The 24,499-nt window shown below is 42.5% G+C and overlaps 1 protein-coding gene across 1 annotated transcript in view; it reads left to right on the top strand.

The window, feature by feature from the left end:
- The window catches only part of RYR3 (ryanodine receptor 3), a 1,291,138-nt gene that overhangs the window by 1,044,214 nt on the left and 222,425 nt on the right, over positions 1-24,499 (top strand). The window contains 3 exon segments of the mRNA XM_029600192.1: positions 73-90; positions 7,718-7,798; positions 18,161-18,249. Of these exon segments, the coding sequence (XP_029456052.1) occupies positions 73-90; positions 7,718-7,798; positions 18,161-18,249 (188 nt within the window).

The following is a 24,499-nucleotide window of genomic DNA, read 5'->3' on the forward strand; positions in this document are numbered from 1 at the left end:
AAAGTTGTTTTGCTCTTTTTGATTGACAATCTTTTCTCTCTCCCTTTTCTTTTCCTTTCCTTGGATCCCTAGTCATCGTCCGTGAGCGGGGTAAGTTTGAGTGTACAGCTTTTAATGCACTATCAGGCCAATATAGTAAAGATGCACAGAAAATGGGCGCTCAGTGTTGAGCGCCTGCTTTCCTAATGCACGTCCAGTTACCTCTCCTGGGAACGCGATACAATATTTAAATGAGGGGTCACGCTAAAAAGGAGGTGCTAGGGACAATTCCGTGCCCCTAACGCCTCCTTGACAGTGGAAGCCCAGGAAAGATGGGTTAGGAAAACGGACACTCAATTTTACAAGCGTCCACTTTCCTAACCTGTGCACAGCCATGGGTTAGGAAAATGGACACAGCTAGAATGATTGTCAGTGATATAAGGAATGATATTGTGTACGGATGCTAGGAATGTGTGCAGAATAAATTGTTGGTTTGATTTATTATTTCAGTTATTAATTTGGTTATTGAATGATTCATTTTATTTGTTTCAAACAGAAGAATCTGTTTTGTTTATTCATGTCATTTGTTCATTCATTTCCCATTAAAGTCAATAGGGTTTTCTATCTCATTTTAAATGAAACTTGCAGGTAGGCATCAGTAGCAGAGGAATAGCATTGTAAAGGTATATTTACTAAGCTGCATTAAGTATTTACCAGGCAATAAACACTTTAATGCTGGGATAATGCACAGTATTATCAATATGTGTGTTATTTATGCCAAATATCACAAAAATGATAATGAGCTGCTTTGTATGCAAATGCTTTGTAAATGCATACAAAGCAGCTCATTACTAGTAAATTTTATGGAAATAAAATAATGCGGCTTGCCTGAAAAAACACAAGCTGCATTATCGGGTAAATTTTAAAAAGGATGTGGCAATTTTATAACATACACAAATGTTATAACATGCACGAATGTTATAAAATCCAATACCCGGGCACACAGGCGCATGCAAGGGGGGGGGGGGGATTTTGTAAAAAAACAAAAAGTGCAGCGACATGATCCGGGCTTTCCCCAGTTCCCTCCTAGTCTGCTCCAATAAAGGAGCGGAATGGGAGGGAACTTCCCTATCCCCCTACCTATCCTTCTTCCCTTTTCCCCTCTCCTCTCCTCCCCAACCCCTATTCCCCCACCTAACTAATCAAATTATTTTTGTTTTGTAACTTACTTCCGTTCAGTAGGTGAAGTAAGTTGTGCGTGCCAGCTGGCTCCTGGTGCGTACTTCACCAGAACAGCGGCTAATAGTACTGTCCCAGCCGGCCCCTGCCCCTCCGCTTTCAAGAAACCCGGCACTTTTGCAAGTACCAGGAGCTATGCGCATGGCTGGGCTGCTCTGGAAATTCGTTTGGTGTGTGTGTGGTCCGGCCATGCGCGTATCTCTTGGGATTTGCATGCACAAGGCTTTTAAAATCAGCCCCTATTTTCCTGGAAGTTAGCTACAACTCAGAAATTATAGCTAACTTGAGCTGGGAGCATCAGGATGCTATTGCACATCACGATACCCCTGGTCATTTTTTTTAAAGAGCAATATAGGTCCAATCAACCCCCCACCCCCAACGTGTATACACCCCTACAGGAGTTTTATGAGACCCCAGGCAATGGCCCCACTGCCTCTAAAGGCAGTCCTAATGTTAATAACAACAAAAAATTGTTAAGTTTGTGTCATGCTCACACCTCCCCACTACCAACCCTACCTCTTTTCCATAAAATACCACTCTCTAGCTTCACACCCCCCTGGCTTTAGACTTCCTCAACTTCTCAAACTGTTGAAGCCCACCTCCTCACTCATACCTTTAAGACCTGGTGGTCTAGTGGGGCCCGGAGCACCACCTAGGATCTACGCCTGGTGCCATCTCAATTCACAATGGCGCCAGCTGGCTGCAATACAAGTTATTTCCCTGTTAAATTATAGGGGCATAACTTGTATTACGGCTGGCTGGCGCCATTTTGAATTGGGATGGTGCCAACCCTGGAGTCTAGGGCACATTCAGAGCCCCACTAGGCAACTAGGTCTTAAAGGTATGCTGGGGTTGAGGGTGCTGGAGTGGATCCAGAGTCCAGGGGAATCTAAAGCCAGGAGGGTTGTTACTGGAGGTAATATTTTATTGCAAAGGGACAAGGTTGGATAGTAGGGAGGAGTGTTTGCCACACAAACTTAACATTTTTTTTGTTATTTTCAACATTATGGCCACCTTTGGAGGCAGCAGGAGTCTCACAAGACCACCAGGAGGCTTTACACATGATGCGGGAAGTTGGAAAAGCTAATATAGTTATTTTAAGGTGCTTTTGGCTATGTTGCAGCATGCATGTCCATTTTGTTTTATTTGATTTCTTATCTTTTTATTTTTATGTATGTTTTTACACATATTTTGTATTTAATTTGTGTGCTTTTATTTCGGTTGAATATATTATTATTATGAATGTGCAAGCTGTACTCCTGGGGGAATTCTACGCTACTGTGGAGCACAGAGTTTGTGCAGAATTCCCCTCCTGTGGCAGAATTTGTATTTTCTATGCAGAATTTTGAGGAAAGCCTGGTGGTCCGAAAGCAGATGAACAACAATGACCAGTGGGCTGTGAGCATGAGAGGCAAGAAAGCAGCATTTGTGAGCCTGTGGGAGAGAGAAGTGTGCTGTGGGATGCGTGTGTGTGTGTGTGTGTGTGTGTGTGTGTGAGAGAGAGCCTGTGTGAGGGAGTGTATAAATGAGGAGTGATTGTAAGGGAGTATGTATGTGAGTGAGAGATTGGGATCTTGTATGTGAGTGAGGATGTATGTGAGAGAGGAATTGTGTGTATGTGTGCATATGAGGGAAAGGGAGCCTGTGTGCAAGTGTGTGTGTATGTGTGTGTATGAGAAAGAGAGACAGAGGTAGCCTCTGTGCTAGAGAAAGGGAGCCTGTGTGAGGGGGTGTAAGTGTGTGTAAGAGAGAGAGGGAACCCGTGTGAAGAGGCGGTGTGTTTGAGAAAGATGGAGCCTGAGTGAGAGAGAAAGTGTGTGTGTGTGTGTGTGTGTATGTGTTAGAGACAGGGAGCCTGTGTGAGTGTGTGTGAGTGAGAGAAAAAGGGAGCCTGTGTGCAAGTGTGTGTGTGCTGTAAGAGAAAGATAGAGGTAGCCTGTGTGACGGTGTGAGAAGAGAGAGACAGAGATAGCCTGTGTGCCAGAGAAAGGAAGCCTGTGTGAGAGAGATATATGTGTGTGCAAGAGAGTGAGAGAGCCTGAGTGAGGGTGTTTGTGTGTACGAGACAGATGGAGTATGTGTGAGAATGTGTGTGTGTGTGTGTGTGTATGAGAGAGGTACAGAGGGAGCCTGTGTAAAAGGGTATGTGTGCATGAGAGGAACCCTGTGTGAGGGGGTGTGTATGTGCAGGAGATAGAAGGAGCCTGTATGATGGGATGTTTGTGTGTGGGAGAGAGAGTGTAGGAGCCTGTGTATGTTTATGAGAGGGACAGAAGGAGCCTGTGTGAGGGCTGTATATGAGAGAGGTCAAACTATGGGAGTGGAGGGCTGGAGGATGGAAATAGAGTGGAAGGGATTGAGCCTAGAGGTGGAGAGAAGAGATCAGCACAGGAGTTGGGGCCTGAGAGGATAGAGTGAAAGAGGTCTGACCAGGGGAATAGGGAGAAAGGTGGAAGGAACACTGTTAAAGTAGACTTTTAGGGGAATTCTGTGCAAAATATTTAAAATTCTGCATTTTTGAATAATAGCTTTTCTTTATTATATGTTAAATTAATTGCTCAAAGACTGTGATGTACATTATGTTATTTTAACAAATATAAGGTATGCAGAATTTAAAATTTTTGTGTGCAGAATTCTCCCAGGAGTAAAGTTATCTGCCATGAACATTTGGATATGACCAGAATATAGGTTTTTAAAATGAATAAATATGGCTCTTTAAGATCATGGCAGGTCCAGGCAAAGGAGCCACCTTTGTGTGTTTTTTGTGGCCTTTACCCCACAATATTTTACTACTGGGAAAAATACCATGGGTGTTTACTGAGCCACAGAATTGAGTACTGCAGCTTAAAGGTAAATTTTAAGCCCTGCGCGAGATCATCCATGTGCGCGTGGTTCCCGACGCGCACACACGGACGCAATGATTTTATAACATCTGTGCGCCGATGCATACATGTTATAAAATCCGCTACCTGCACACACATGCCTCCCTTTTCCCCTATCCGCCCTGACCCCTAAAACCCTGCTAACTAACTTTTTTTTTTGTTTTAGGGGTCAGGGCGGATAGGGGAAAGCTGCCAGTATGCACTTCACTGGGACAGTGCTTAATGGTGTTGTCCCGGCCCACCCATGCCTTTCCCACGCCCAGACCCCACCCCAGTCCACCCCTTTTTGACGAACCTTTTCTTCTGCACATATTTGTAGATACTCGCATGGCTGCAGCGTTTGAAAATCCCCGCAACACATGCGTGACCTGGCCACATGCATATTTGCCCATTTCAGAGCATGCTGGGTTTTTTTAATCCGGCCTTTAATATTTTCTCCTTTTGGGGAAAATATCACGGCTTAGTAAATGTCCCCTAAGACATGTTCCCCTGGTTAGAGGAATAGAAGAATAAGAAGGCAGCAATAGTTTGCAGGAAGATTTTTTTATGTTTTTTTTTTTTTGTTTTTGTTTTCAACATTCTGAAGAACTATATCCTTGAGCAAGAGAGCTTTAGAAGTTCAATTAGTGGAGGCCACATTTCAAACAAGGATATAGTTCTTCAGAATTCTGAAAACAATTTTTTTTTAAATGTAAAAAAATACATTAAAAAATACATAAGGATATAGTTCTATAGAACTTTGGGAATATATATTTTTAACATAAAATAAACATTTTTGCTTATTTAAAATAATTGTTGAACATTCCAAAAATAAAAAATGATTATAGGCTAGTTTATGATTATAAGATACCATATCATACCAATTACCTTGGTGGCAACGGTGTTAAAATTAAATGAAACTAACAACCCTTTCCTTAAACATTTTTTTCAGTAAATATCCTTTTTGAATAATTCACTTAGTAAAATGGTCCATTTCTAAATTTGGAAATTGGGTGTTGAGTTTTGATATTTCATGATACAGACAGAGTTACATTTACTGCTGTGCTATAACTCTTAAGAGACAGAAGATTTGCTTACAGTAACAGTGACAAGAGGAAAAAGAAAAGCCAGAGCCCATCTCATTTTTAAGTTCTCCTAGCATCCTTTCCTGAATGTTTTTTCAGCGATTTCTTTGACTCAGAGAGCTTCAGAAATATACAACCTTCCCCTGTCCTTTTCAGCACAGAAGTGAAGTATAATCTTGGCTGCTAACGTTTTTTTTCCACTTTCAGATTGAAAAAATTAAGGCAGTCACTGTCAATCCATGCAGATGCCAACTAGATATAGGTTCATTAATAAATGTTTGATCTTGTTTGTTCTTGCTCCTTCTTTCCTTTCTTATTCCCCTCCACCCTGAAGTCTGGGTTCAGTGACATCATTAGATTGTCTATATTAGAAAAAGTGCACTTTTTCTTGCCCCATAGACTTCAATGGTATCCAAAAATGAAAACAAATTCACATTTTTGGGGCACTGACTATTCATTTTGGATTGTAATGAACCAAAACAAAGCTGCCTTATTCAGTTCAGATTCTGTATTCATTTTCAAATGAATGCACATCCCTAATGTGTGTGTGTGTGTCTCACTAGCTAAAATCAATGCTATGTATGTGTGTTTCACTGAATTCCATCTGTCACACTGTTTTACTCAGCTGATCATGTGTATGTGTCTCATTTTGAGAAATGAATCACATTAACCATATTCAGTACAGCCTGTTTAAAATCCCTCCTTAGAGGTAAAATTGTTTAAAAGAACAACCCTGATACTACTGGTAATTATTAATCTTTATTATAAATCCTATACTATGCATACACAAAACAGATAAATACCCAGGAAGCAAAAAGTACACAGGAAGCAAAAATAATGTATACTTACATAATAAAAGAGCTCAGCGCTGGGCTCTGCAACGGATACAGAATCCGTGCCAGCCCTATTACATACCAGCTTTTCTTATATAGGTTAAAAATACAAAGTCAGCTAATTATCTGATTTCTGCTTGCATGCTTCACACCAGGGATGTGAATCGTTTTAGGACGATTAAAATTATCGTCCGATAATTTTAATATCGTCTTAAACCGTTATGGAACACAATACAATAGAGATTCTAACGATTTATCGTTATAAATCGTTAGAATCGTGAGCCAGCACACTAAAACCCCCTAAAAACCCACCCCCGACCCTTTAAATTAAATCCCCCACCCTCCCCAACCCCCCCCCAAATGAGTTAAATAACCTGCGGGTCCAGCGGCGGTCCGGAACGGCAGCGGTCCGGAACGGGCCCCTGCTCCTGAATCTTGTTGTCTTCAGCCGGCGCCATTTTCCAAAATGGCGCCGAAAAATGGCGGCGGCCATAGACGAACACGATTGGACGGCAGGAGGTCCTTCCGGCCCCCCGCTGGACTTTTGGCAAGTCTCGTGGGGGTCAGGAGGCCCCCCACAAGCTGGCCAAAAGTTCCTGGAGGTCCAGCGGGGGTCAGGGAGCGATTTCCCGCCGCGAATCGTTTTCGTACGGAAAATGGCGCCGGCAGGAGATCGACTGCAGGAGGTCGTTCAGCGAGGCGCCGGAACCCTCGCTGAACGACCTCCTGCAGTCGATCTCCTGCCGGCGCCATTTTCCGTACGAAAACGATTCGCGGCGGGAAATCGCTCCCTGACCCCCGCTGGACCTCCAGGAACTTTTGGCCAGCTTGTGGGGGGCCTCCTGACCCCCACGAGACTTGCCAAAAGTCCAGCGGGGGTCCGGAAGGACCTCCTGCCGTCCAATCGTGTTCGTCTATGGCCGCCGCCATTTTTCGGCGCCATTTTGGAAAATGGCGCCGGCTGAAGACAACAAGATTCAGGAGCAGGAGCCCGTTCCGGACCGCTGCCGTTCCGGACCGCCGCTGGACCCGCAGGTTATTTAACTCATTTGGGGGGGGTTCGGGAGGGTGGGGGATTTAATTTAAAGGGTCGGGGGTGGGTTTTAGGGGGTTTTAATGTGCCGGTTTTGCGATTTTTAGATTTTTAGATTTTTCACGATTTTTCACGATTTTTCACGATTTTTCACGATATTTTACCCCCCCAAACGGCAACAATACGATTCCCTCCCCCTCCCAGCCGAAATCGATCGTTAAGACGATCGAGGACACGATTCACATCCCTACTTCACACCACTACATTTTTTTCGCTGTCTTCAGCTGTTGTTTGTCTCCCCTTATCTCTCTCTCCCCCCTGCATTCTTTCCCACAGACTATTTGCTGCGTACTCTCTGCGATATCTCCTGCCCCATCCTGTTGAGTCTCTGGTGTCTGTGAATTCCTGCACAAACAGTTTTATAGCTTTCTTCTTTGGCATCTGGCCTTCAAGGTCCCAGGTTTGTGTTCTGGGGCCTGCTGGTATTTTTCCATACCAGCAGTATGTTCAGTAATGGTGGAAAGGCCGGGGATTGAACCCGGGTATAATCAACAAGCCCTGTACATAAGTCTGATTTTGATAATGCTTTGTTCCTTTCCCAAGATTATCCATTATGTGAAAGATGCTGCCTCTGGCCTATTGTATGTTTAATAATATTATTGACTTCACTCCTCCTCTCTTTTTAAGGTGAGAAAGTGCTTCAGAATGATGAGTTTACCCGGGATCTGTTTAGGTTTTTACAGCTTCTCTGTGAAGGTCATAACAATGGTATGTAAACTGTCTGCATGCCTCAGGACAGAAGTATTATAATTTTAGCTTTTCTCCTCTAGTTCTATTTTTTTCCTGACTCCTGCATTTCACAATATGTTAATATGCACATTCAGGGGTTAGTGTGAATGTGTGAAAAGTCACTGCTATAAGACGAGAACCAGTCATTGCTTACAACTGTAACAAGAAACTGGACTGAGAATGGCAGTGGTCAATAGAAACCCTGCACGGTACTGTACTACTGCTGTCTTATCTCAAAAACTGAATTCTCAGATTTACAGCAGGAAAATACTAGCACAAACTGAAATGTGCAGGCACTAAACATTAATTTTTGGCTACATTTTGTAGAATAAGACAGTTAATTCCATATAAAATAAATAATTTAATTGGTCCACAAGTTGTTTAGTTTATCTTTGTAGGTGAACAGCATCTCCTCTCATCAAAGGCCATCACACTTAGCTGGCTTTGAATGGAATTTTGTATTTAGACACTCCTTCCTCTATCTGGTCTGCCTATTTAGTTTCTTCCTGCAATACTGCATTTCCTACTAATCTCTAACTTTATTTTTGCTCCCCTACTGCTAATGATCATCTATGCTTGTCCTATGTATTCTGGGAATTACATTAACATATTTGCCCTCACCATCTCATCTGCTGTCGTATAAAAGGTCAAATACTTTTTTGACTAAAATCAAGATCTCTAGAAATCAGATGGTCTTTAAACCAGTCCTGAGATTCATATGGATTTTTATTTCCTGCTCAGTATATCACCCTATATTATTGAATTCAATATAGAAACAAAACGTTAACAGCAGGTAATGATCACAAGGCCCATCTAGTCTGCACATTCCTGATGCATTCTTTGGACTTTTTCAATGTTCACTCAGCAAATATTGAATCAAACCACATCCTCAACCTTACTGAAGAATTCAAGCTACATATCTTTTGTCTTAATGAGACTTGGATATGTGACACTGTCACCCTTGCCCAGCTCTTCCCTCTAGGATACCAAATACATCACACACCCCAACTCATGGGCCACAGTAGAGATGTTGCTATTATCTTTACTCATGACGAGTCTCTAGATCCTGTCTCCACCCAACAAATAGGTAAAGCAGACTACCTTGTTCTGAAATTCCAAGGCAGTGAAGGACCTAGACTTTTCCTTATCTACTGCCCACCAGATAATCACTCTGAATCCTTTTATAAACTCTCTGAATTCCTATGGCCACTATAATCCACAAACTTCAACTACTACAAAGAAACCCCTTCCAAACGTCACAGCTATTTTCTAACGTAACATGGAGGATCTTGGCCTCACTAGCTTATTAAAAGGTATCCAAACAAAAACACAGCCACTCTCCTGACCTCATTTTTCATTCCACAAATATTAATCTACACCCTAAAACAATATCAGTGGATCCAGTCTCCTGATCTGATCACTATTTAGTTCCGGTCATTTATTACATATCATCTCGTCCCTCCACTTAAACAACCATAAGGAATCTATCCTAATAACATAATAACATAAGAAATTGCGATATTAGGTCAGATTGAGAGTCCATCAAACCCAGCATCCTATTTCCAAAAGTTACCAGTTCAAGTTACAAGTACCTGGCAAATACCCAAATAGTAAATAAATCTTAGCAGTTTATAGACTTCTTCTCCAGGAACGTGTCCAAATCTTTTTTAAATCCAGCTATGCTATCTGCCTTAACCAAATCCTCTGGCAATGAATTCCAGAACATAATTGTTTGTTGAAAGAAAAAGAATTTTCTCTGATTTGTTTTAAATATGCTACTTGCTAACTTCATGGAGTGCCCCCTAGTCCTTATATTATCTAAAAGAGTAAATAACAGATTCACATTTACCCATTCTAGTCCTATCAAGATTTTATAGACTTCTATCATATAAGAACATAAGAAATTGCCATGCTGGGTCAGACCAAAGGTCCATCAAGCCCAGCATCCTGTTTCCAACAGAGGCCAAACCAGGCCACAAGAACCTGACAATTATCCAAACACTAAGAAGATCCCATGCTACTGATGCAATTAATAGCAGTGGCTATTCCCTAAGTAAACTTGATTAATAGCCGTTAATGAACTTCTCCTCCAAGAACTTATCCAAACCTTTTTTGAACCCAGCTACACTAACTGCACTAACCACATCCTCTGGCAACAAATTCCAGAGCTTTATTGTGCGTTGAGTGAAAAAGAATTTTCTCCAATTAGTCTTAAATGTGCTACTTGCTAACTTCATGGAATGCCCCCTAGTCCTTCTATTATTCAAAAGTGTAAATAACCAAGTCACATCTACTCGTTCAAGACCTCTCATGATCTTAAAGACCTCTATCATATCCCCCCTCAGCCATCTCTTCTCCAAGCTGAACAGCCCTAACCTCTTCAGCCTTTCCTCATAGGGGAGCTGTTCCATCCCCTTTATCATTTTGGTTGCTCTTCTCTGAACCTTCTCCATCGCAACTATATCTTTTTTGAGATGATGGAGTTTTAAAATGTGCTATAATAACATTGACTTCACAGTCGGAGGCTTTGTATGCCACATGCCCTTCATGAATTTGGATATCAGAGGATGAATGGAGATCACACCAAGATGTACTTTGTCAATGATTTATTGAGACCTGATGAGAAAAGAGAGAACAAGTACCTAAGCAGATGTTTTGGAGCACAGGTGAATGGGTCCAGAGAGCTTGCTTGACACTAAGAAGAAGAATGGTTCTATTTAAGACCACAACTGACTTTAGTAATGGAAAGATTTATTAATCTAGATCTATTTTTCTTATGTAATGGTTTCTATACTTTTTGTTACCATCTTTACAAGAAGTATTTCTTGGAATATATTTTTTTAAATGCTAATAAAGACTACAAATAAAATTAATCCTATACCTTCCTAGCCAAATCACAATATCCTCAACCTCCTTGGATAGTGAAAGTGAGGAAACTACCAAGCATTCAACATCCATACCATCAAGTTGAAGGAAAGGAAACGTGAAAGTCATAGGTGACCCACCCTCTTCCTGTATGTTAGGAATCCCAGCCGCACCAGCCTGCAACTAGGCTCCCTCGCCTGCGTCAGCTGGAGACCTGACTCAGCCGCCACTCCTAGCCTCAGACGCCGCTCGCGGCCTGCCCTGGTGGCACCCAGGATGCTGCCAACTCCTGCTCCTCGTGGTCGTCCCCCTAGGCACGCGTGCCAAAGTGCAGGATTTAAAGGGCCAGTGGCGGGAAAGTTCCCCACGGCCCGGATTGATGATGTCAGCCTAACAGGGTATTTATACCCTGCATCTCTGCTCTCAATTCGCCTCAGCAATGGGTCCTGCTCTCCGGTAGAGTGCAAGTTGTCTGCATTCCTGTGTTCATCTTCACCCTGCTTCGCTCCAGATCCTCAGTTCCACCACCTTGTTCCTGTCTCCAGTTTCTGCCCTCTCCTCGCTCCCTTGGATGGTGCTCTCGGTTCTGACTCTCTGCCTGGTACTCGACTCTGCTTGAACTCCACCTGCCCTGACTCTTTGCCTGGTACTTAACTCTGCTTGAACTCTGCCTGCCATGTCTCCTTGCCTGGTATCCAGCTCCCCACCTGTGGCCTTGTGCTGCCTGTCCGACGCCAGCCTCCTCTGTTGGACCTCATCGTCGCTTCATCTACTTGCCCCCTGGCATTGCTGGGAAGGCCTGCGCCTAAGTCCTGTTGGCCCCGGTACCCAAGGGCTCAACCTGCGGGGAACGAGGGTTGACATAGGTGAAGCTCCCGTTGGGCTTTCCCTCCCATTCTACCTCGCCAACGATGAGGACCTCCAGGAGCCTACCACTGGGGATGGCAACAACCTTGCCTCGGTTCAAGGTCCACTTTCCTAACACTGTGTTACTAGGGCTAGGTTGGTTCCCAGGGGGTTCAGAGGATGGACTGACAACTTGATGAGGTAGAAGAAACATGCATATCTCGGCCATGCTGGGTCAATGAGAATAAGGCATGCACCATCCTCACCACTAATGGAAAGGGAAGAAATGCATACAGTAGTTCTGCAACCCACTTGAGCAGAAAAGCATTTGGAGTGGATCTGATTTTTCTTTGAAGAATGGAGCAAAGTTTATCAACTTTTCTGTCAATTTCCAATTTAAACAAGTCATTTGATGGTCAATGCCAAACGTCAAATTGTCTGTTCACCACATTTTGGATCAGGACCACTTGTGGGGTCAAAAACCTCTGCTGAGATGATCCGCCAATGTGCTGGATACTCCAGGAAGGTTGCTTGAAGAGAAGCCCTGTGACTGAGAGCCCACTCCAAAATTTTCTGAGATTCCCAATACAGGGTCCGACCTTGTGCCTCCTTGGTTGTTTATGTAGAACATTGCCACTTGGTTGTTGGTAAGAGGATAATCTTTAGCAGATGTTCCATTGTTGACCAAATCCCCTGAGTTTGAAGGAAGCCTGTATGCATACCCATCTATAGCCGGCTAATTTAACTAGATGCTCCAGGCCCCCTAGTGACTGAAATAGTTGGATCTTCTTCTGCTAGGAGTCCAGCTCCCCAACTTGAGAAGGTGCCATTATCAGCCAGTTGTCAAGGTAAGAGAAAACATAAAACCCCTGATGATGAAATTGTGCTACAGCTACTGCCAGGCATTTCATGAAGATCCTTGGAGTCACTGAGAGGCAAAGGGAAGAACTTTTTAGTGCACTGTTTACACCACAAATCTGAGGCATTTCCAGTAAGACAGATGAATAGGGTTGTGAGCATATGCATCCTTCAGATCCAAAGTACACATCCATTCTTTCAGTTGGAAGAAGGGCAGGATGGTGAGGAGGGTGTTTATCTTGAATTTCTCTCTCAACAACCCCATGTTTAGTCTTTGTAGATCAGGATAGGTCTCAATCCCTCAGATTTCTTAGGGAAAATAATATAGTGGGAATAGAGCTCCTTTCCAAATTCATCAGGAGGGACAGACTCTCTCACTTTCTGGCTGAGAAGCAATGCCACCTTGAGATGAAGTGAGGTTGAGTGAGACCAGTCTGGATCGAAGGCTAAATAATGGTGAAATGCTGGGATACAAGATAAGTGTAAATGGTAATCACAGTTTTGAGAACCCACCGGTACTTGGTGATCTTCCTCCACATGTTGAGGAACAACTGGATCCTCCCCCCTATCAGAGATGTTGGGTCCTGCAGTATGAGGTTCATCAAAAACTAGGGCCTGGTTTGGGTTGAGACTGCTACAGTGGTTTAGGCTGACACCTCTCAAGAGTATACCCTCAAGCTATAAGTAGCTTCTGCAACAATGCAGGCATAAGATATCTCTGACGCAGGCAGAAGGGGCATCTCTGAAAGAAGGAATGCTTAAAAATGAAGTAAAGTCACCTGGAAATGGAAGGCTGGTCAGTCCCTGCTGACAAAAGTTGGATGGCTGCATGCTGCTCCTTAATCTGGGTGACAGTTTCACTGACCTTGTCTCCAAATAGATTGTTCCTGGAACATGGGACATCATCCAGAATCTCAGGCACAACTTGCTGTTTACTGCTGGTCCTCAACCAGGCCATCCAGAATGCCCCAATGGCCTCTACCATGGATATGGCTGCTATATGGAAGGACTTGTATACTGATAAGAAGAGGTGTCGCTCGCACTCTTCAGCATCTAGGAGAGCCCTTCAATATCCTTTGTCTTTCCTGTCCAGGGACTCCACAAAAGACTTCAACTTATCAATGCAGTCATGTAAGTATTGCACCATATAAAGATAGTGGGGCACAATTTGGGCATTCAACATCAAGCTCTAAAAGAATTTCTTCTTACAGTTGTCCACGAACCTGAGGTTCTTAACCAGTGGTGTGCTGGAGAAAATCTGGGTCTTCTTTGTCCTCTTCAAAGCCAATTTCACCATCACTGGCTGGTGGGGAAGAGCCTACTGCAATCTGATATCCAGCTTCCTGATACTTGGGGACACGATGCTAAAATTATCCTACATTCTCATATGTAATCCACTTTGAAGCGCTAAAAAAAGTGCCAAAAGCGGAATATAAATCTAAATTTAAAAAACAAATTTGTAGGTCCCATATAATCAGGTGAACCAGAATTTCTACTGACTCTGAGAGCATTTCCAAAATCCAGCGTAGATCAAAGATTTCATTAAGAGGAATCTTAAACTTCCAGACATTCACTCCAATGGCTTTACCCAATTTTTTCAGGAATTGGGAACAGAAGAGGTCTTCTAGTGGAGAGGAATGTTCTGGGAAGTCAGGTGAGAGGTCTGAGAAAATCCCCGTAGACCCCTCCTCTGAACCAAATGGTAGAAGGATACTAATCCATAACCCTGATGAAGAAGATGATGATCAGGATGGAGACCTAGATTCAGAGGAGATTGCTCCCAGGAAATTTATCAATTGGTCATACCATGCTTTTCATCTTCTAAGTGCTGGCTGGGCATCTCTTCTGAGAGGAAGGCCTATCCATGCTGGGAGTTCTGATAGGACTCAGGAGGGACTTCCCTGGGAAGGAGCAAATTTCTCTTCTTGGACTGGAGAGGCTTACAGGTGCTCTCCTTGTCACTGGCCATGAATAAGATAAAGAAAGTCATCACCAGTTCTGTGATGTCATCCATGGACTGATGTGTCCTCTGGGCTGGAATTAGAAAAAGAGACATTCTCCTCTGAGACCAGTATAAGGTCATGCCTTAAGACATATGCACTGGGCTCCAGGTAGAAACCTCTTTCCTGAGTAATCTGTGTCAGGGGATGCATGGAGACCATGAGCACAATGGAGCAGATAGGATCTGGGATTTCCAGGTGCAGTCTGGATTAGAGGCCCCAGGCAGATGATACTGGTGGAGCCCTGGAAGTTCTTAAATCTGGAAACAGAAGGCAAGATGGTGATAACTTTTCCAAAAATGATGGCACCTGTGAAGAATCTCCATCGAAGCTTCTGCCATCAATGGCTGCTCCGCAGTCTTCTGCACTAATGCTGCTAAGTGTGTCGATGGCACTGAGGACCAGTGCATCGACTGTACCAAAGCCTGGTGTGTTGACGATGCTGAGGGCCAATGCATCTACAGCACTGGAGACTGGTGCTGAGTAGAATGGTGCTTACTTTTTTTAAGTGCCAATGAGTCTTGAGTGGAAGACGAGGCTCAGGAGTGAGCCCCGGAGTGTGTTGGCTCCTGCCCAGGGATTCCACACTTTGCTCAACCCCTGGGCTGTAGTGGGTCTGGAATCTGATGCCAAAGTTGTGCCAGAGGAGCTTTTCTCAACTCATCATGGAGGGAACCGGAAGAGGTCCAATCCATGAGCAGAAACAGCTCTGTCTCGACATGGACCTGTAGAGCTCCTCTATCTTTCATGCATGGTTCCTCTGGGATCTAAGAGACATCCATCCACAGATGTAGAAATTGATTGAGTCATGATCAGGACCCAGGAACTTGTAGCAGATGTCATGTCCATTGGCGATTGCCATCTTACACCCACAGATGCAATCCTTAAAGACACTAGGTGTGGCCTTCTTGGAACTGGACATCTTATTTTTATAGCATTTAAACGTATTGTTGAGGCAGCAAGACAAATGAAAAGCAGATAACTGCTAAATATAGAAGGGTTGAAAAAGACTCTAAGGAGGTACTTTTAAAAGGAGTTACACATATAAATGTAACATACTATTATAGCAATTTTAAAAATCCATTTACACAAGTAAAGTGCACTTACTTTAAATCCTATGGACAATTCAATGGTATATATTGTAGCAATTTTCAAAAGCCAACTTACAGGGACAAATTGCATTTACACGTGTAAAATCCAATTTTAGCATGTAAATGCTTTTTAAAATCAGCCCCTAAGAGAGTGAGAGTACACATCTGTGCAAAGCTTGGACAAAATATATTAACGGTGGTCCATCTAGTCTGCCCAGCAAGTTGCTTAGGGTAGTAACTACTGCTGCATTAATGTTACCCCATGCCTTCTTTTAAGGATAATAAATATTGTTCCATGCAGGTTACCCCCATGCCTTCAGTTAAGGGTAGTAACTGTTGCTCCATATAAGTTACCCCTATGCTTTTTGTTAGGGGTAGTAGCTGCCGTTCCATCCAGGTTACCCCAGATAACACAAGTTAACCATATCTTCATTTTCATCCAGTCATTAGGGATTCTCTGTGTTTATCCCACACCCTTTGGAATTCCATTACCATTCTTGTCTTTACTACCTCATCAAAGAGGGCATTCCATATATCCACTAACCTTTCCGTGAAGAAATATTTCCTCATGTTATTTTTGTCTCTACACCCTTGGAGCTTCCTATTATATCCCCTAGTTCTTCAGATTTCTTTCCATTGGTAAAGGTTTGATTCTTATGCATCATTAATACCCTTCAGGTATTTAAAAGTCTGTATTATATCGCCCCTTTCCCTCCTCTCCTCCAGGGTATGCCTATTTAGGTCCTTCAGTCTCATCTCATAAGTCTTCCAGTGAAGACACCACACCATTTTGGTCACCTTTCTCAGGACTGCTTCTATCTTGTCTCTGTCCTTTTTAAGATATGGTGTCCAGAAATGAACATACGGTAATACTCCTAGTGAGGCATCACCTAGAACCTATACAGGGGAATCGACACATTCTTTTTCCTGCTGGTCATGTCTCTCGCTATATGGCCCAGCAGCCCTCTGTACTGAGGGGCTCACAAGGCAAAGCACATGCTCAGGAACTCCTGTACATGGTATGTTCTGCACAACTGGATGAAGTAACCCATGTGCCATGGAATGGTAATGGTAATTTTAATTTTGTTATACTTATTTTCACACAATTTCAAAGCGATGTACAGTAATATATAAAAACAATAAGTAAAAATGTAACACAGGCTAGGTTTTCAGGATTTCTACAAGAATATGTAGAAGACAGATTTGCATGCACTGCCTTCGTTATATGCAAATCTATCTCATGCATATTCATTGTGGATATCCTGAAAACCTGACCTGTTTGTGGCACTCAAGGACTGGAGTTCGCCATCACTGCCTAGAGGAAAGGCAAGATAGGGGAGATATGATAGAGACATTCATATATCTGAAAGGTTTCCATGCTCAGGAGGTGAGACTTTTCAATGGAAAGGAGGCTCTAAAATGAAGGGTCATAAGGTGAGGTTGAAAGGGGATAGTGTCAGATAAAATTTATGATCCAAACAAAACTAACCTCCCAGCCTAATTGCAGTTGTGGGATGATCTGGCTGTTAAATATCTCCACGGAGCAACTTTTAGTTTCCCTTTTTATTAAAGGAGAAAGAAATGATAGGTAATATTTCATCTTTCATTATATTTATTAGAAATAAAATTCTACATGGCTATGGCACAGTTGCTCTATTCATCCGATCTGCTCCTTAGCTGTCAAGGCTCAACTCTAATATCTTTTATTAACAGGGCATATAACCAATCAATGCTTCATTCCCTGATGACAAGCATTCTTACATCACATCATTTTTCTTATTGACACATAATTGGTCCATTCACAGACCTAATTTAGGGTCTGCTGCCAATCATTTATTGTCCCATTGTTACCAAGTCTGAATACTGAAACAACACCCAATTTTCATACATACTAGGTGTCATGCTAGGTGTCAGTTGCAAAGTCTGATACAACATTGCACAATCCATCTTTCAAATCAGCACATAACCCACTTCATATCTTGACTACAAGATGTCCAAACAAAATCTAACAGTACATTCACTTTTTGAGATAACAGCAAGTCAGAGCACAACATGCTTGCTAAGCTCTACCAAATCTAAAAAATATATTTTTCATTTTATAAATATCTACTGTGCTCTCCATATAGTCAATCCATCAAAAATAAAGACCTTTAAGAACCCAGAAATAAGTATTTTTTACTCAAATTCCACAGTAGACTCAGGAGTAATCTTAGGAAATATTTCTTTACAGAGAGAGTGGTGGATGCGTAGAACAGCCTCCCAGTGGAGATAAAAATAGTTTCTGAATTCAAGAAAGCATGGTATAAATAAAGAGGATTCCTAAGAAAATGAAGAGAATTATAATACTAAATGAATTGGAAAGATGGGCAGACTAGTTGGGCTATACAGTCTTTTTCTGCCATCATGATTCTATGTTTCTACTAAGATTTTTTGCCATTTTGTGTCTTTGGGAAAAATGCTTAGTAAATGAGGCCCTTGGTTACGTAAACTAAGGCATAATGCCACTGTGTTTCCTAGTGGGTTTAAGAATTATTAATAACTGTCATGTATTGTAAATAATGGGATCTTTTTCTGCATTGGTAGGGAGTTAATGTTCTGTTAGCCTGTGTGTGAAAAAGGTAATTGATGTAGTCTCAAACATAATTACATCGTTGACTCTTCAAAATTATTTTCTGTTTCAGACTTTCAAAATTTTCTGCGCACTCAGATGGGCAATACTACCACAGTGAACATTATCATCAGCACTGTTGACTATCTGCTTCGCCTACAGGTAAAGTCTATTAAACAGAACAAGCACAAATCAATATTAAATAATATTACCTTGCTCAGTTGGGAGGCTAGATTTTGGGAATAAATGTGGTTCTGTGATCCTTTTGTTGGCTCTTTGTTTTTTGATTTTCATTAGTACAACCTCAAACTTTGGGTTGAATCCAGGGAGGATAACTTTGAAACAAATGCATAAGGTGATATATATGCATGTATATGGCTATGAGCAGGTCTATACAAGTATTTTATAACATATTTGTATGATATACGTGCGTGGTATAAAATACGCAGATATGTAGTCTTATTCACGAACACATGCAATGCATTGAAACCACATATATCAACATTAAATGCATGTACTTTTCCTATTTATTTTAAAAATATATGCATCTATATTGTATACACATAAGTTGGCCAATTTAAATCATGCGCATAAATGAAATTAACCAGTTTACCAATTAGTCCACTAGTTTGCCCAGTCCTTCTCCAGGTTATCAAAACCTTCCTGGTTATTTAGCCTGAACTCTCCCCAGTTCACCCAGACTTCTCACCCAGTCAGTACCTTGCAATAAACACTTTTAATGTCACTTACACCAGATAATTAGCAAGTATAAACATTCGTGAGTAAATTGGCACATTTATGCACATAAGTGTTGGGCCTGCCTGGGAACATCCCTAGACCACCCCTTTTTTACACACAAATACATCATGCAATAGTGAAAATATGTGCATAATTTTTACTTTTATAAAATATGGAATATGCAAGTACATGCTACTTATGTGTATTTATGCTAATTTTTATGCATGTAATCTTTTGAATATTCACCCCCTTGTGTTTTTGTTTGGTTCCTTTTATCAGGGTAGAAAAATATTTAGAAAATTTGGACACCAGATGACATTTTTAGGAATTTTCTTGGCTTATAATTAAATTCTGGGCGCCAGAAATTTTGCACCTCTGGCTTTGAGTTGGGTCCTCAGTTTAGGTATAGTTTTTCTGTCTTTGAGATATACTTTCACTTTTGTCCTTGCTTTTAAGATTTGATTTTTGGGACTGAATCCTTAGGGGTAGATTTTAAAAGGAGTGCGCGCGGCCTACATGTGCGCGCACTACCCAGCGTGTGCATATGTACGCCCGATTTTATAACTTGCGCACCCAGGCGCGCACAAGTTATATAATCAGGGGTCAGCGCGCACAAGTCAATGCACAATTTTGCACCTTGCGTGCACCGAGCCGCGTTGCCTTCCCCTGTTCCCTCTAGCCTGACCTTCCCACTCCTTCCCCTGACCTTTCCCCCCCAGCCCTACTCTAACCCCCCCGACATTTATTTTACCTTTTGCGCCTGCCTTTGGGCAGGATCAAGTTGGGCGTGTCGGCCATCTGCCGGCGCGCAATCCCCGGCACAGCAGCAACTATGGCAGCTGTGCCGGGAGCCTGACACCGCCCCCGGACCGCCCATTCCACGCCCCTTTAGTAAAGCCTCGGGACTTACACGCGTCCCGGGGCTTTACGCGCATCGCCAGGCCTTTTGAAAATCGGCCTGGCGCGCGTAGCCTTTTTAAAATCCAGCCCCCTATCTGTAGAAATGGTCAAGTAAATAGAGTCTAGGTTCCTTGGGCCAATAGTAAAAAGATTCATAAGAGAGGGGGCAATACTGAATCTAGTACTTAAAATGGGTATAGTATCTCTGATGTCTATGTAGATTCTCATGTAAGATGAAGTGATCATCAAGCAGTGCTATTCTGTGATACATGAAATAGTTTAATTTGAAACACATTAAAAAATAACAGATGTGTTTTTCTGATCACGCATGTTTTCTTAAAATGCTGCACATCTTACAAATTCTTCCAAGGGTCTGTAAACTTATGAGCACAACTGTAGTACAGGAGGAAAGGAAGAGAAGTTTCACATAACCGTGCCAAGTGTGTACTTATCTCCTCTTTCTAACTCAAGTATTTCCCATGTCCACTCCCTCTCCCCATCCTCTACCTCCCTTCCCCGATTATAGCTGCAAATTAACCTCTCTGCCATACATTATTCACAAAGAAGATTTTTATTGGATGAATTTGGCCACAGCATAGGTCAAAATGATTGTGCTTTTCATGGTCTTAATAGTAAAGACATGGTCCTTACTAGGTTAATGGCAATAACCAGGCCTGCCTCTGCCTCGCCTTTAGCATGTGTTCAACTGCAGCAGTGCATTTAAAGGGGTTCAGTGACTGTGGGGTGTATTTAGTCCTGGGGGAATTCTGCGCTACTGCGGAACGCAGAATTTGCGCAGAATTCTCCCTTCCCGCAGATTTCTTCCCTCACCTAGCATAGCAATTTTGTCTACACTGGCACCGAGACTGCTATGCCAACATGCTCGCCTGCCGGAAGAGGAAGCATCACTGGTAGCATGCGGAGGTATTGTGTCACAGGCGAGGTTTGCGCAGAGGCATTGCAGCATGAGCGAGGTTCACACTGGGAGCAGAGGCAGCACGGCACGAGCGAGGTTAGCAAGTTCCACCGCGCGAAGGCCAGGACCATACAATTGGAAAGGGAGAGAGGAAGGGGAAGGGAGAGAGTGAAAGAGAGGGGAGAGAGAGAGGGGGAGAGGGAGATGAAGAGAGGGGGGAGAGAGGGGAGGAGAGTGTTTCTAGTGGGGGCTCAAAGTATGAGGGGAAAGCAGGTGAATGGGGAAAGGGGCAGAGGTCAAGAGGGGGGGATTCATATTTCCATTTGTTCTGGGCCAGAGGTCTGCAGCCTTTAATGTGTGCTCTGGCACTGGACAGCTGAATGGACTCTGACTTCCCCCACAGAGGTTGGATTTAACCAAGCATCATCTCCTGCTGTGTGAGACTGGTCCCACAGCAGCTGGAAATGTTTGGTTAAATGCAACTCCTGCTGCTTCATGTGAGGCTTGGCGCTAGCTTCCTGATTCAGTAGCAGCGGAGGTCATTGTCTGCTCAACTGTCCAGTGCTATGCCGTGCCGTGCCATGTGTTCCTGCCCCTGGCCTAGAGCAGGTGGAGATGTGAATCCTCCTATGACCTCTGCTTCTGTTCCTGTTTACCTCCTCTCATGCCATCCCCACCATGGTGAAAGAGAGAGAGGATGCAGGGGCTGCCAGCGGACCTCATCCCACTGGCAGCTGAAAAAGAGGCCCAGGTTCAGGCCCTGAGAGTGTATGTGTGAGACTATGTGTTTGTTGTAAACTGGTATGGTTAGTAGGTAGGTATCTGCCTGGGAGTCTGTGTATGTGTGGGAGAGAGAGAGAGAGAGAGAGTGTGTGTGTGTGAGAGAGAGAGAGAGAGAGAGGTGTATATAGAGAGACAGAACATATGTGTGACAGATGGTATGTGAGAGAAAGCATATGCAAAAAATATTGTGTTAGTTTAATAAATAAATTTGCACAAATTTAGAAAATGTGTGCGCAGAATTTTCAATTTTTTAGTGCAGAATTTTCAATTTTTTTTGCACAGAATTCCCCCAGAAGTATGTATTTAAACATTAAACATATTATCTAACCAACTGCATAACCAATTCGACCAGTCATATTCTCTAATCTCTTATAGGCAGAGATTAATTTGAGGATAAAAAGAAAGTGGAAGTGGAACTGAGGAGGAGGGGGAGGGGGCCAGTTCCAGAAGTGGCGTGCAGCAGGGTGGGGGTGGGACCAGAATCCAAGTACACACACACACACACACACACACACACACACTGTCCCAAGCCTGGATATAGGCATAGGCAACATAGACAATTGCCCAGGGTGCCAAATTTTGAAGGCACCAAATATCCAGGCCAAAGAGAAGCCAAATTCTGCTTGCTATACTGCTATTTGCCAGCACAGCTCCAAAGAAGCACCCATCACCTTGGCACAGCCTATGGGGACTACAATCTTATATCCAGCCCTGCACTATCCCAACCACATATTTGAACACACTCTTCCCCCATTTTACCTCAGTGATCCTCCATCCCCAGCTCTCACCAGTGCTTAACCCCTTGCTGTTCTTCATCCACAGAACTATTTTACACCATCGCCTCTCCCCCACTTCCTCAAGTCCTGGATAAAAGGTGGCAGAACATCATTCTAGATTGTTCTTTCAGAATTAAGCCCAGGGTAGCAGACACAAAAAGGCAATGAATTAGCACAAGTTTGAAACTTATGAGCAATAGCGAAATAGCCAGGGTTGAAGCCTTGATGATTGTCATTACTGTTCAAACGTTTCAAACTTGTGCTAATTCAGCCTCCTTTGTGTCTGTTTTTTAGGCTGCAGTATTTTTTCCAGGATCACACCCTCCCCTTCTGTTCTCTGTTCAACCGAAGCGGAAGGGCTAAATTAGGGAGCAGAGTGGCTGACGACTGGCGCCATCTTGTGCTCTTACCATGTGACAGGGGCCGACCAATGGCACCGGTAGCCCCTTTGACATAGTAAGGGCAAAGGCTATCAGTGCCATTTTGAATACTGGCAGCCGACGGCCCGAGTGCAAGAGATCGCTCCAGGACCCTCGCTGGACCACCAGGGTCTTTTGGCAAGTCTTGGGGGAGACTCCTGACTTAAACCAAAATGGCAAAACCTATTACAGTATGTCAGTGAGAGGAAGAAGTACAAGATGTAGGATTGAAAGGCCTTGAAAAGGAGAATTGTATAAAGAGTGCCAAGGAAAAAGCAGATATACTGAGCAAATACTTTTGTTCAATGGAATTGGAAAAGGACTACAGGTAGCTGGTGGGATTATGGTAGGTTTGACTTTATTTGCAAAAGAAAGAGTTAGCATGTAATTGTCAAAAATGAAAGCAGACAAGGTCTGCATGCTGGATGGGTTATTAAAGGACCTTCATTGACAGTTCTTTTTAATCAATCTTTGGAAATGAGGGTGGATTCCTAAGAAATGGAAAAGGCAGATGTCATTCTTTGTCATAAATAGTAATGTCATATTAGTTTATGTTCCTTATTTCATTGTATCTGATTATTATTGAACAAATTGTAATTTGCCAAAGAAGTAAAGCGAGGTGACAAAACATTTTTCAAAGCAAGAAAGAAATTCTTCCCCTGCCATTCTCTATTCTCTACTTTCCTCACAGTGGCATGATGGAATTAGAAGTGTCTACAGGGCATTCTGATATCACAATATACTTTGATAATATACCAACATTCATCAATACCACTTTAATATTGAATGAGTGTGTCTGTCACAAACACTCAATCAAGGTCACAGACTGAGTTCACTTTAGTGCTTAGTAAATGACAACTTGCCAAGCAGAGTTAGCAGCTTGATAGTGGCACAAACTCAGTCTCTGTCTTTCTAGGGCTATCCCTCACAGTGTGTGCAAAAATCCTCTGTCACACACTCATTCATATAATGTATATGTGCACATTGCTGACTCCTTTTGTAACCACAGAAAGAGAATAAACTGAAAAGACTAGCAAAGATGCAATTCTCTTCACTGCAATATATTATATCTTACATATATCTTACATTATATCTTATATATATCTTACTGTTAGTTAATTATGTATTAGTTAAGTTGTTATATCTACAATGTTACCCTTTCTCTTAGTTATTTACTTACTAGTTTGTTTTTATTACTACCTTGTTCTATGTACAACGCTTGCTGTTTTGTTTTGTTTACTGTAAACCGACGCGATATCCTTGGATGAACGGCGGTATATAAACTCCAATAAATAAATAATACATTTGCAGATAACCAGTGCACTAGTGCACTGTGCAGAGTCAAGCACAAAAAAATCTGTGTTCACTGGCACTGCTTCTATATCTCCAGTCATGCCCTACACCAGTGAACAGAGAGAAAGCAATGCAGCTCTCTCTGTCACAGTGATTGAGAGTAGTGTGATTGCAGCAGTGAAGATCAGAAAAAGTCCTTTGCCAATGCTAAAATTCTTCTGCCTCCTTCTTTTTTAAAGCTTTTCTTTCACTCAGGGAGGATTATTTTAAAACTTGTGAGTGCATGCCCTCTCATATGTGCGTTAATGAGCACGCACAAATTTACAATTATATTTTAGAACCTGCATGTATATGATGTGCGCAGGTTATAACATACATTCAAATATGCACTTTAACATATGTGCATATGTAAAAAATGTGTGCCGGACCAATTCAGAGTTATCCAGATAACTTCTGATTTATTCAACTAAGTAGTGGCAAAGCCATTACTTATCTAGATAAATCTGAAAAGTGCTACTTATCCATTTAAGTAGCACTTTTCAGACTTATCCAGTTAAGTAAGCTAGCTGGATAAATCTGAAAAAAAA

The sequence above is a fragment of the Rhinatrema bivittatum genome, chromosome 4, assembly GCF_901001135.1.
Source record: "Rhinatrema bivittatum chromosome 4, aRhiBiv1.1, whole genome shotgun sequence".
NCBI lineage: Eukaryota > Metazoa > Chordata > Amphibia > Gymnophiona > Rhinatrematidae > Rhinatrema > Rhinatrema bivittatum.